General features: G+C 43.5%; 1 protein-coding gene across 2 annotated transcripts in view; it reads left to right on the top strand.

Moving 5' to 3' along the window:
* Positions 1-3,225: 3,225 nt before the first annotated feature.
* Bloc1s5 (biogenesis of lysosomal organelles complex 1 subunit 5) overlaps positions 3,226-13,814 on the top strand; it is a 112,766-nt gene continuing 102,177 nt past the window's right edge. For both annotated transcript variants that reach the window (XM_057787975.1, XM_057787976.1), the window contains exons 1-2: positions 3,226-3,361; positions 7,704-7,786. In XM_057787975.1, the coding sequence (XP_057643958.1) occupies positions 3,241-3,361; positions 7,704-7,786 (204 nt within the window). In that variant the 5' untranslated portion in view covers positions 3,226-3,240. The remainder of the gene's footprint in view (positions 3,362-7,703; positions 7,787-13,814) is intronic.

The raw sequence follows: 13,814 nt of genomic DNA, 5'->3' as shown, positions 1-13,814 counted from the left end.
AACAGGAAATAGAAACTGGTCAAATAGGGCAGGGATCCCAAAGCAATACTTCTAAAAATGTCCTTGCTGGAGGGTAAGAATGCCGGAGGGGAGCTCTGGTTCCTGGCTCTGTTACCTCTGACCCTTTTCTAGAAGCTGTACGTGAGGGCCCAAATGAAACTGAAACAGCTGGATCACTCAGTTGGGCCAGCTCTACTGACCATCCCATTCCCATTTCATGCTGCATTCCTATTTCTACTATAAATCCTTTCAAACCACCAGACTAACAGCTCAATGTTATCCTATTTCTTGGGACACCTCCTTTTACATAGGAGCTCCCTATCTCCTTCCCTCTCTGCTTTCCTCCCCCTTTCTTTCCTCTGAACCTACAATAAAATTCTCTCGGAAACTCACCTTCCATGGTCCATGGATTTTTCTTTGAATTTGAGAAAGAAGAACCTGGAGGCTACTCTCATTCAAACTAACTGGAAGTCAAAAAGTTTTAAAAGTCAGAGGAAAGAATAAAACTATTTTCTTTTCACATAGAGGAGGGACACTCCTTCAGGCCCATTTAAAGTGAGTTCTGTGCTGAGTCCTTGCTCCATCAGAATAATAAACTGAAAGTCAGTTTCTGCCAGCAAAGCTCCTTTTTCACCACAAAGAAACGCATTCAACTTACACAAAAAGCATATTATAGTGAGTCTTCACAGGTCTTCACCAATCCACAGTCTTAAAGGAAAATGATATTTACAGAGCAGGGAAACACGATTGAATAAGGAAACTTCTTGAAAGCGGAGAGTGTAATGGTAAAACTGCAGTACAGTTCCCAGAGGGACAGCAGTGGGCCACTGTGGGTGGTTTAGGGCAGCAGCAGGTGGGAGACCGCAGCGGGTCATCCAGTCCCAAAGGAGCTGTGGCGAGCGAGAGAGAGACAGAGACGGATAGGCACGCCATGCAGAGTGAGGCTGGATTTTTTTAGTGGATTATGGAAGGGAAGGGGAAAGAGGAGAAGGAGGAAGAAGGGGGATGAGGAGAGAGGCAGAGAGAGAGAGACGGGGAGGGGGGGTGAAGCTACCTTTCAGGAAAGGTAGAAAAGAGAGCTCACAGACTAGAAGTGGAAGGAAGATTTACTTGCCTAAGTGGAAGGGGAGAGGAGTGGGCGGGGCTTGTCTCTTATAGGGACAGGACAGACTATTACACTCCCCCCTCTCTCTCTCTCTCTCTCTCTCTCTCTCTCTCTCTCTCTCTATGTTTTTAAAATAAAAAGGTGGGAGGTTAGGTACAACAGATTAAAGGAATTGGGATGGCGGATTCTCAAGACTGCTTCTTGCTTATTTGTAGGTGTTGTCTTGTGGGGAGGGGGGCAACCTGAGAAAGCTGGGTGCTGGTCAAATCCTGGGGTAGCTGGTCTCTTTGTTCCTGTCTGGTGTTAGTGGTATGGAAATGTCTGGTGTCTCTTATACCTATTTAAAGTATTGGCAGAACAGAGGACAAAGTTAAGTTCCGTGAACAAAAATTTTTAGGACCAGGGAATTGAGAGAGGTGTATCTGGCCTTAAATAGGTGGATCCTTTAATTAGGCTCCCTGGAAGTCACAAGAATTTTTTGGGTTTATTAAAACATAAGTTTTAAATAGCAGCATATTTATATCGGAATGACTGTGACAGATATATTTTTTTAAAGATTTATTTATTAGTGATGTATACAGTGTCCTGTCTGCATGTATCCCGGCCCTCCAGAAGAGGGCACCAGATCTCATTACAGATGGTGGTGAGTCATCATGTGGTTGCTGGAAATTGAATTTAGGACCTCTGGAAGAGCAGCCAGTGCTCTTAACCTCTGAGCCATTTCTCCAGCCCCATGACAGATATTTTTTTACATAATGAAAAGTATCTTTAAGGCTATGAAAGGCAGCATGATAGAGACTATCTTATTGAAATTTGTTTGGTGAGGCTGTCCTTTTAAATGACAAAACCTCCCAGTTATCAAACTGCATCAGGGAAAATAAGTGCCCTTAAAAACTATGCCTTCTACATATTGATTTGAAAGCTGGGAGGCGAAGTTTTGTATTCGTCCTTGCTTTCGGGTTTATTATTCTGCTAATAATCCCCAAATTCCTGCTTCACCTAGTCACCCTCTCCACGTTCCCATACGTCTCACTTCAGGCCTGACAACGATCACTTGCCTCTTCTGGGAATGCATTCCCCCATCCTGTTGTTTATGTTGCTTTCCATTCCTCCTAACGCACTGCCTTAGATCCTTTAGGATGAGCGTTGTTCAGAAGAGAGGAGCAAAAAAAGGGGAGGGAGAGTCATAGCTGAGTCCTTAGAAGCCCTGAATGAACAGGAGGTAAATGCCACTGGGCAGTTATGTATTGCTCATTGTAAAACATGAATATTTGTTGAGAAAATGAACACTACCTAATTTATCAAATATCAGTAGTTAGATGTGTGGCAACTGGATGCTTTTCTCTTCATTTCTAGCCATTCAAGCAGTCAATTCTTTTTAGAGTTACACATATTTTTAGTCTCTTATAACAAATGATTGGAATTTTGTAACTAGGAAAGACACAGCAGGTATTTCTTTCTTCACATGATCACAAGTGAATCTGGTAGGTAACTTGTGAAAATGAGGCATGGTGGCAGAAGGCTGTAGTCCCAGGTAGCAGGAGGATCCTCAGCTCAGCCTAACCCAGGATGCATAATGAGTTCAATTTAGGAAGACCATTACGAAAAATAAAACAAACAACAAAAAAGTCACTTAGCCTCTATGTTGCTTCATTTGTTAAAAATTATGGTCTGTCTCCTCAGGTCGCTAAGATGATCCCACTGTGACAATGCATGTCAAAATGCTTTATAAAACAGTAGCGGCCACTAACAATGTAGTAAATAAGCATATACTACTACGGTTACTCTGCACTCCACCCCTGCCCTAACCAGTGAGTTCTTGCGGGCCTAGGAAGGAATAACAGAGATAGCTGTACTTTTCAGATTTTTCAGATCAATTTTTTGTATTCCGAATATTTTCTATTCAGATTAACTTTCAGATTATTTTTCTGTATTCAGATCACGATCCTAACGCATCATTGCAGCCTCCGCTACACTCTGAGCGCCTTTCCGGAACCCAACGATTCCGACGCCCCTTAATGACGTAACGCCCCTCGGCCCCGCCCCCTCCCGCGCGTGCCAGCTTCTACCGCCCAAAATAGCCTCCTGGTTTGCGCCTGCGCAGCGGCGCCCGCGGGTGGGCGGAGCCGGTCGGTATGAGTGGCGGAGGGACCGAGACTCCCGTGGCGTGCGAGGCCGCCAAGGGCGGCGGCGGCGGCGGCGGCAAGAAGCGGGACTCGCTGGGGACTCCGGGTGTGGCGCACCTCATTATTAAGGGTACGGAGTGGAGGGCGTGCTCTTCCTTGCGGGGTAGGGGAGCGTGCTGAGGCCCGCCCCTCCGGTGCTCCCTGGCTCGCCCGCCGCCCTCAGCCGCCTGGCCTGACCCTGTCTCCGCCCCACGGCCACTTCCCAGCCCTCAAGACCCACCTTAATGCCTCCTGCGAAGGGCGCCCAAGTTGGGAATGGGAACTAGTTTGGGCCCCACACAGTCACGTAGTAGAGTGACCCCTCTGTACCCTCTGCGTCCGGCTCGTGTCAGGGAGAAAGGACAACTCCTGGGAAAACGTCCTGAAACAACGCACCGGTCTGACCTGTCTCCTCGGAGCCTTAGAAGGCTTCGATTTAAATTATTACAGTAACTCAACTAGGTTTAATTCCTAAACTTTAGAAGTCCCTGTCTCCTGAGGAAAGACCTCTTCGGTTGCATTTTCCACTGCTCCCATTAACTCTTCTGCTAGCCCTGTGCATCTCACCAGCTTCAGCTACAGACCTGCACTGCCGGGGGGGGGGGGGGGGGGATGTCTTATCATTGGTGTGGGTGTCCATTTTAATCCCACCGGATCTGTAGACAGCGCCACACCGCTGACTGTGACTCTTTTTCAGGTTGTCTCTGAACTTTAATTTGGAGTCAAGGTCAAGTAGTACTGAACGCGTACTAAGTAAGAATTATTTCTGTGTGCAATCCTAGTGAAGAATTTATTCGTTTTATGACTATTTTTGGCCTACTGTCACTCCACAAATGTTTTTCATCTTACAGAACTTTGTACGCTTTAAACTATACACTCATACCACATCTCTGACAAAAGTCTGTAAATTTGCTCCCGCGCGTCTGTGAACTTGGGCAGCTCCGCTCTGACTATTGGAAACAATGCTACTGGAGACGCGAATATACAAACATCTTTTCTGAGGCCCCCTTGTTCGGTACTTGGGGATATATCTCCAAAAGTGGGATTCCTGGGTCATATGATGATTCTTTACACTTTTTGAGGAGTTGGCATTTTTATATTTGCTACATCATTTTCTGTTCTCCCAACCTTACCACTTGTTATTTTGTCTGTGGCAGTAATCATTCTAATGACTACCCTTGTGGTTTCGCTTTGCATTTCCTATAATGTTTGCTGATAAATGTGCTTATTCTTGTGCACTTACTACCTGTTTTTAGGAAAATGACTTTAATTCCTTTACTGAGTTAAAGTTCTTAAAATGTTCTTGGAAGGCAGATGTGCCGGCCATTATACCATCGACGCTGTTCTGTATGTGTATCCTGAGTGCCCTTGAGCAGGAGTTCACAGATATTTTCTCCCGTTTCTCAGGTTGTCTTTCATTCTGTTGATTGTGTCTTTTGAGAGCAGAAATTTTAAATTTTGAAGTAGTACTGTACTGGAGACCAACCCAAGCTTCCCACATGCTATATACAAAAGCCATACTCCTAGAGGCTACATCACCGATCTCCTTTTCTGTATTCTTAGTTTGACACTGATTCTTACTTCCACATTCAGGACCCAAACACATAGCCCTCCCTTAAGGAATGCTGAGAGAATTGCATATCTGTTTCTTCTCATCCTGCAGCTTTATGGATCATCTGTCAAAACACTTCTCTGTATCTTTGTGAGGAGATATTTATCTAGCTTTCACGTTAGGTTATGAACATGCAGAGATCAAAAGATTATATATTTTAGTAACTTTTTTTGTATGACAAACAGTAAAAGAATATAGTCTGGCTAGAGTTGATTTCTATGGAAATCTGTATTTTACACATACATGATTAAACTAGAAGAATGTATATTTTAATATTTAGGATGCTTACAAACAAAATTATTATAATGGACTTGTTTTGTTATAGTGGCAGCAGGTAGCATTATAACCAACTAGTGACTGTGGTAATGTGTATTTCATGATATGTCCCCCTACCCATAGTTTTCCACAGTTGAGGTTTTAGAAGCGACCGTGAATTTATTTCTGTGTAGAACTCGATTATCTCTGCAGAGTTAAGGTGTGCTCCTGCTATACCAGACTGCAGAAGCAGATGTCTCCAAGCCAGCAAACCTTAACTGCTTCTCAGTCATGCGGAGAGAGACCGGAACTCATGTGTGCTATGAGACTAGCACAGACAGCTTGCTCTGTGAGACACTCACTGGGGAAGAGGTGATTTGGGGACTTCGTGGTGCGTGGTATGCTCTAAGTAGATGTCTCAGGTGCTGTAGGAACACAGCATGCAGGATGTCTCTGAAGCCTGGGAGCAAGCTGGTTAGTGTGAAGGGCAGCATGAAGAATGAGGGCCCGGCAGTTGTAGAAGAAAATTGGCATTATGTGAGATGGGTAGTTGGGATATAGGGTTCCAGGCCGTAGCAACTGTAGGAGCCGCATCAGGATGCCCGAGGCAGCAGGGTGTGTTTAGAAAACTGCAGGTGGTTCAGAATGGAGAACCTTACATGGACTTTGTGGAGCCAAACTCACTGTATGTATCCTGTTGGCCAGTTGTGCTTCAAAGACTCTTGTGTTCTTGAGCTGCAAATAGATGCTCTCTCTTGAGAGGGTATTCTCTGAACAAAGTCTATAAGCTCCTACATTCTCTTGATCTCACGCAGGCAATTAAAACTCTTAGTAGACCAGTGACTCCGAGATCCTAATAAAGAACTCTAATCGCTTCTTGGCCTTTGGCTAAGATCAAGTGAAGAACTCTACGTACTCTGTTGCGTATCATGTTTCTTAGACTTTCTTTTTTTTTTTTTTTTTTTTTGGTTTTTCGAGACAGGGTTTCTCTGTAGCTTTGGAACCTGTCCTGGAACTCCCTTTGTAGACCAGGCTGGCCTCGAACTCACAGAGATTCACCTGCCTCTGCCTCCCGAGTGCTGGGATTAAAGGCGTGCACCACCACCGCCCGGCCATTCTTAGACTTTCTAACTACAGAACTTCCTTCTTTGAAGAAAACTTCAAATAGCTACTTACAGAAACTGTGTGGGTAATAACCTACTGAGATATTGAAACAAAAAATTGTGCTTCTGTTTATATTTTTCTACTTAGATACATCCTAATAAAACTTATAAAACATACAATTGAAATCTGATTCACTTATAAAAATATAGGGAAGCTATTACCAGCTCATGAATGTAGAACATACATATTTTTATTTGGGCATTTAATTTCTCTGGGCATTTTGAAGTGCATGTCTTAAACTAGTTGTTGGTAAGAAGAATGAGTAGACCAGCTTACCCAAACAGTTAAAAGTCAGAACTTTTCTTTCATAGCTATGGCTTTTTCTTATCTAGTGTAAGGTAACGATACTTAAAACCACCCCTTACCACCCACCTTCACAGATAAATCACTAACAGGCCTGCTGGCTGTACTAAGGACATAGCTCCACGGTAGAGCACTCGCAGGAAATGTGCAAAGCCCCAAGTTCAATCCCCAGTACTTAAAAAGCCTCACTTTGCTCTTGGGTAGTCTGTGGGGCCTCTGGCAGTGGGACCAGGATTTATCCCTAGTGCTTGAACTGGCATCCAGGAGCACATTCTGTTTGGAGGGATACCTTGCTCAGTCTAGATATGGGGGGAAGTCTTTGGTCTTGCCTGGAAGTGAAGTGTCAGACTTTGTTGACTCCCCAAGGGAAGCCTTTTCCTTTCTGAAGAGTGAGTGGGGGCTGGTGGTGGGGGAAGATTGGGACTGGAGGAGGGAGAGGGAGTGGAACCAGGGATAGCTATATAAAATGAGAAAAGATTGTATCTAAAAAAAATCTTAAGAAGACCTACCATGCACCTCGCTCTAACTTTCATCATCCTCTTCTCCCTGATGTCAGCCTCTATCTTATATTTGGTGTGTTTCAGGGGAAGAATCATTTTGCATATCTTTAAAGCTTATGTAAATGGATTTAGTTCTTCTGAAGCTTACTTTTGTTAAATATTATATTTGTGAGATTTATCCATGTAATTAGGTGCCAGTCTGGTATATACATTTTTATTCCCTGTTCACAATATTCCATTGTGTGACTATTCAGAGTGTTTTCCTTTTAATTATTCTTATGGTAGTACACATGGCTCTGTAAACATGTATAGCTGTCATGTTCATGTTCATTGGTATAAGTTTTTTTTTCTAGGTGATATATCTCAGCATGGAATTGCTAAGGACATATGTTTTTAGATCTGTTAACTATTGTTAGATGGCTCCCAAAAGTAGTTCTACCAGTTAACACACTGGAAGTGGATGGGATTCCCTCCTGATTCATGGTCTGAACTGGATTTTAACCTGTCTTCACCTGTTGTAGACAAAGGGAAGAGGAAAATAGGCCAGGGGCTGCACAGGCCAATGTGAATTAACTCTCCATTCTGTCTTACCTTTCTAGATCTTGGAGAGATTCATTCAAGGCTTCTGGATCACAGACCAGTTACCCAAGGGGAAATTCGATATTTCGTAAAAGAATTTGAAGTAAGTATCTAACTTACTTTGTTGAAAAGCATTACACTATTGTTAATGGCCTGCTACACCGAAAGGTAATTTCTGAGGTTTAAAACCTGACTTTATTTTATTTTATGTCTTATTAAAATATATGTAGTAAAAATTCTGAAAAGATAAAAGTACTTGTTAAATACAATAACAGACAACAGAAGATGGGGGCCACATTCTGGTACCTACTCTAGACTATTTAATGTTTGTCAATTGTGAGTCTTTTCCCTATGAAACTAGATAATGTGAAAAAAAAAGAACTCTTAGGGATTGATGGGTCTGAATTTCCAGATGCATTTGTTGCATTTTTTTCCTTGATTGGAACAGAAACCGACAAACTGAAACATGAGAACTCTGCTTGCCTCTTCCTTTCTGTTCATACCCACATCAGTGACCAAACCTTCTACACGTGACTTCATCTAGGAATTCCCATTGCTTCTGACTGCTATGCCTGTCTAAGATTCAGTCAGATACAGTTTTGCTCTGTCTCTCCAAGCAATCCAACAACATTGCACTTTTTAACATCCTTTGCCAGCTGCAGGATGACATCCGAACATCCTTCTGTGACCTGCCCCTCCTGTAGCCCCACCACCTGCCTCTCTTCACTTTGCATGGGAAAACGTGCAGTCATGTTTCGTGTTATTCTACATCTGCCCAAGCATTGAGAAGTAATCTCACAGGCTACAGTTAGATCGTGATTCTATGTAAGTTGAAGTTCTATCTTCAGATGAGAATGTCTGAACCTGTCAAAAACAAAATCTCCCAAGAAACCCATAAAAGCGCATCAAGTCTATGTGCTCAGCCCTCCAGATAGAGCTGTAGCACCAGCCAAACATTTTTTGGCCCAGTAGGTCCTGTAACTCAAAGCTGCCTACAAGGTTTTGAAGTTTAAAGACGTGTAGAGGTGATTGTATCTCAGGCCTGTCTGTTACCTGTTTCTCATCACTTTGACCAAACACCTAACAGAAACAACGGAGAGAGGAAAGTTTATTTGGCTTACAGTTTAAGGAAATGCTTCTCAGCCTGGAGGGGGAGGCCTTAGAACAGGTTGAGAAGGTGGGATTCTCCATGCCCAGGAGGAGCAAGAAGCACAGACAGGACAGGAAGCAGGCAAAGTCCGGCTGTAAGCCTCCAGGGGCAGCCTCAGTGAAGAACTTCCTCAGTGACAGCCTACCTTCTGTAGGTTCACAACTTAAAACATTCTGCCAGCCCAGGACTAAGAGTTGAGACACATGAGCGTGTAGGAGACATTTAATACTCAAACAATAATCCCGGGAATAGTTAGCAGTTTTCGACTTATTTATTTTATGTGGAAAAGAACAATGTAGGACACAGAAAACCACTCAAAGGGTGTTATTACTTGTCATGTAAAAACCATTACCAATCCCTACAAACTTGTTATGATACCTCGGTATTACATGACGATGTTTAAAAATATTAACTATTCCATATGGGATGAGGATATAATTATTCTTAAGCCCTGACTGAACTCACTGTGTAGACCAGGCTGGCCTTGAACCCCCAGAAATCTGCATGCCCCTGCCTCCTGAGTGCAAGAATTAAAGGCAGGCACCACCATGCCTGGCCTTAGTTATCCTTTTTTAAAATGTGATACTGTTTGTTTAACTTCAAAAACGTTCTAAGCCTACAAAAACAACAATGTTACAAACCATCTGTGAGGCCAGAATGGGCTTGAATGTTCATTGCTGCAGTGGTTGTTCACCTTGCTGACAATGACAAATTCTACAGTTTGTTTAAAAAGTTTAAAATCTACCACACTTAACTGAAAGAAAAATCCAAACACTTCCTATGCCGACTCACCAACTCCTTCTTCCCTTTCTCCATAATTAATGTCAGCTGAATATTTTGTCACTGTATACAACAAGACATCCTGAAGCTAAAAGGATGCCCACTGCAGCAGCAGCACATCCAGCCTCACAGTACATTCCATGGGCTACGGCAGAAGGCATCTTCACCACAACCTCCACCACAGCCTCCACTACAAGCAAGGAGAATCAGCAGTTTGCTTGGTATCTTGTTCTCTTTACAAACTAAGATATGTGCAGCTCAGGATTTCTATCCTATAACCACGTAGTTAATGCACCTTACAGAAATGCCAGGAACATCTTCAAATGCCTTGTTGCACCAACTACAGTGCAGACAGAGGGGAACCCTAAGTGCCTTTTCATTTTAAGAATATTTGGATGGGCTGGAGAGATGGCTCAGCAGTTAAGAACACTTGCTGTTCTTGGAGAGGACTTGATTCCAGTTCCTAGCACCCATGTCAGCTCCAAAGGATCCTCCTCGGGCACTGTATTGATATGCACAGACACAAACACACACATAATTTAAAACAGAATATAAGAGGAAAATACAAATGTTTGGAGATGTGTATAACTTGGATAGTTTTAGGATGCTCTGGACACTTGTGTAATCCACTGACACTCTGAAAGACAATATGATCATGATAATTTTGTAATAAAACCTAACAAGGGTAATAGACATACCTCAAATAGTTGGTTCTCTACTCTAAGTAGACAAAGAAATGCTTGTTGTTATGTGTGTTTAAAATGCACCTTTTCTCTCCTCTTAATCTTCCTCATCTACCTTTTCCTGGGCAACCTTAGCAGGATCCTTAGCACCATCAAACTTCCCTTTGATTTAGAGTTAGCATCACCCTTCCATCTGTCTTCAGCTTTGTGACCTTGGTGGTGTGTGGTGTATATGTATATGCCCCTTGTGCATGCCTGGTGCTGCAGAGGTCAGAAGAGGGTGCTAAGTCCCCTAGAACTGGAGTTAGGGGTGGTCGTGAACAGCCATATGGATGCTGAGTCAAGAAACTGAGTTTTCTTTGCAGTAGCAATGAGGGCTCTTAACAGCTGAGCCATCACCAACCTCTAGGTTCAGTTGTTAATACTCTAGATAAATAGGGATTATCTAGACCAATTCTCCCCACCTTTCTCCATCCCCCTTTCCCACTGTCTCTTCTTCTGTTTTCCCCCATCTTCTCCCCTCTCCTGTTTTTGTTGTTGTTTTTGTTTTGTTTTGTTTTTTGAAGACTCTCTGTACAACCCACTACATAGGCCACTCTGGCCTGGAACTCATAGAGATCCTCTTGCCTCTGCTCATGAATGCTGAGTTTAAAAGCATATGCCACCCCAACCAGATTGTATCGGTATTCTCTTAAAAACATGTTGGACCTGGTAAGAGGGCTCTACAGGTCAAGTCACCTGCTGCCAAACCTAAGAACTTGAGTTCAATCCCCAGAACCCACATGGTAAAAGAGAAAAGTGCTTCCTGTAAGTTGTTCTCTGACTTCTGCATGTTTGTATGCACACACATGAACACACACACACACACATACACATGAGAAAAGAAAACGTAAAATATTTTGAAAAAGAAAAATTCTAGTAAGTTTTCCACATTGGCCATGATAGATGTGACCATATAGACAGGGCTAAACAAAATATGTCGAGCATTTGTGTAAGTCACATGTCAGGAAATAAAATGTGTATGATAAATAAAACAGACACAGACACACGGTGACCCACCCTCCAGGAAATAAGTCCTGTTTTGAGGAACTTCTCACACAGTGTTCTTTAAAGGACCCAGGAATGGAGTCTTGGCCTTGTTTGGTCTGCTCTTTTTGTCAAACACTCCATCTGTTCCTTTCCCACGATGGCCTCCCATGTTGTTCTTCCAAGGGCTCAGTATAGCACAGACGCTCTGGAGTGCCAGGATCAGGATCTGCTCCTCTCTGTGTCTGCTGTTCCGCATTAGAAGGAAAAGGCTGGGGCTGGGGGCCACTTAGCTGTTGAAAGCTCTAACTGCTCGCAGAGGACCCAGGTTCAGGTTCCAGCACCCACAGGGTGACCCACAGATGTCTCTAACTCTAGTTCTAGGGGACCTAGTACTCTACCAGACACACATGTGATACACATACTAACATATAGGCAAACACTTATACATATGAAGTAAAAATAAATCTAAAAAAAAAAATAAGGCTGCAAACAGTCCAGAGACTTGAGAGTCCAACACCACTTATAGCATGTACACACAGACGGTAATCAGCATGCTGAGAAGCAGCTGTCGTCTCCCAGGGTCCCATCTCTCATGAACCTCATTGCATCTTCTCTTGTAAAATTTTCTCTGCAAAAGAGGGAATAAGTGCCACATGGTGGCAGCATCTCTCAAAATTCCTCAAGTACTGGTGGACTTTGACAAGCTGTTTTCTTCTGTGTGTGAGATCAGTGACAGCCTTTCTCCTGACTTTATAGCCCCCCGAATTCCAGTGAACACGGTGGCCAGAGCTTGGGAAGGCGAGCAGCCTGTGTTAGGGTGCACCTCCACTCCAGCCCTGCAGTGAGGGGCGGCGTGGCAGTTTCCTGGGGAGAGGCTTTGCCCTCTAAGTCACTGTGTTGCTAGCTGTCGATGAGACATCATGGCCTTTCTCATAGAGAAGAGAGAGATGTTAGAGAAAAAGTTTCAGGAGGGGCTTGCAGGGCAGAAAATCCTATGCATATTACTAGAAAGGGCTTGGCATACCCTCTGCCTTCAGTGCGTTAGTAAACAATCACATTAGTAGCAATGTGTTTAGTTACTAGGAACAGATACGTGGAAAACAGGCCTCAGCAAGGGCTTATTTTTCTTGCCTAGTCCTGAGACAGATTTGGAAACTCCAGGACTGGCATGGTGGCTCTATGATGTCAGCTTCTTCCAGCCTCTGTCTCCTTGGCACATTGCCCTTACACTTAAAAGTGGCTTTGGATCCTGAGTCATTGTGTCTGCACGTTGTGTGGTAAAACAGGACAGGCAGGAAGCAGCAGTCAGCCTCTGTCAGGGACATGTAACTACCTCAGATACAGTTGGAGTGTTGTTGGCATGGCAGACAGTGATGCACACGTTTCTTCAGCCCAGTGAAACTGAGTGAGAAACAATCCTTACAGCCAGGAAGCGTGCAGCCGCAGACTCAAGAGTGTTTACAAGAAGGAATTCCTGGAGGTCCAGAGCTGTCCTGCTGCAGTTACAGACAGGCAGAGGGCTCGACAGGAGAGTGCCACAGAAGGGTGACACTGGAGCACAGAAAGAAAAATAGATGTTAAAGGCGGGCAAAGAATTGGAAAATAAAGAGGCCGTCAAAGTGCGACAGAAATGCTGTAATACAGGAATTGAAAGGAATCATGTTGATGGGTTTTGATATGGGATAGTGGCCACGGTGGTATGCTCTGTAATCCCAAAATTTGGAAGAAAGACAGGGTGATTGTTATGAGTTCAAGGCCGCATGGGATGAATAAATAAATTTATTCAAAAATGAATAAATAAACTCAAATGTGAGATAAACTGGTCAAGAAAAATCTCCTTAAAGACAGCACCAACTAGATTTTCATAATGTCCCAGTCTTCAGCCATGCGGGGCCCACTAGTGTTGTGAGTGAAAGGAGTTAATTTACAGTTGTTGGCCTTGTTCCTCTAGGGCCATCAAGTTACATCTCTGGTATAAACACTGTAGTTACTATTGCTAGGCACTGTCATAAGCATGTTACATCAGCACTTGTTATTAATCAACTCAAGGAATTAAGGAATTAATGTATATAGTTTTATGGAAGGTTACATGTCATTTTATTGGTGCTAGGCATTGTTCCAAGAGTTTTTACCCTGGAAATAAGATGCAACTTTGAGAGCACACGTTACTCTAGCTTTTTCCTTTTGTGATTGCTGTTGATAGTGGTCCACATCAAATACATCAGTTTAAAAGTAAGCGCATATTAGATATGAGGGCTCAGTGAAGAGACTATTTACAAGACCTGTGTAAAAGGCAAGCCACTTCCACAGGCCTCGTCATTATTTAGGCATATCCTTGTCATTAGTGGGCTGAGAGGTGCGACTACCAATTCCCTTGATAGAGCTAGGGCTGTACTTCAGTTGGTAGACTGCTTGCCTAGCATGGACTTGGTCCCCAGGACAGCAAAATCCTGTATAATTCAGCACTCAGGAGGCTGCGGCAGAAGGAT

The sequence above is a fragment of the Chionomys nivalis genome, chromosome 13 (assembly GCF_950005125.1).
Source record: "Chionomys nivalis chromosome 13, mChiNiv1.1, whole genome shotgun sequence".
Lineage (NCBI taxonomy): Eukaryota > Metazoa > Chordata > Mammalia > Rodentia > Cricetidae > Chionomys > Chionomys nivalis.
This window is presented reverse-complemented; position numbering and strand designations above follow the sequence as displayed.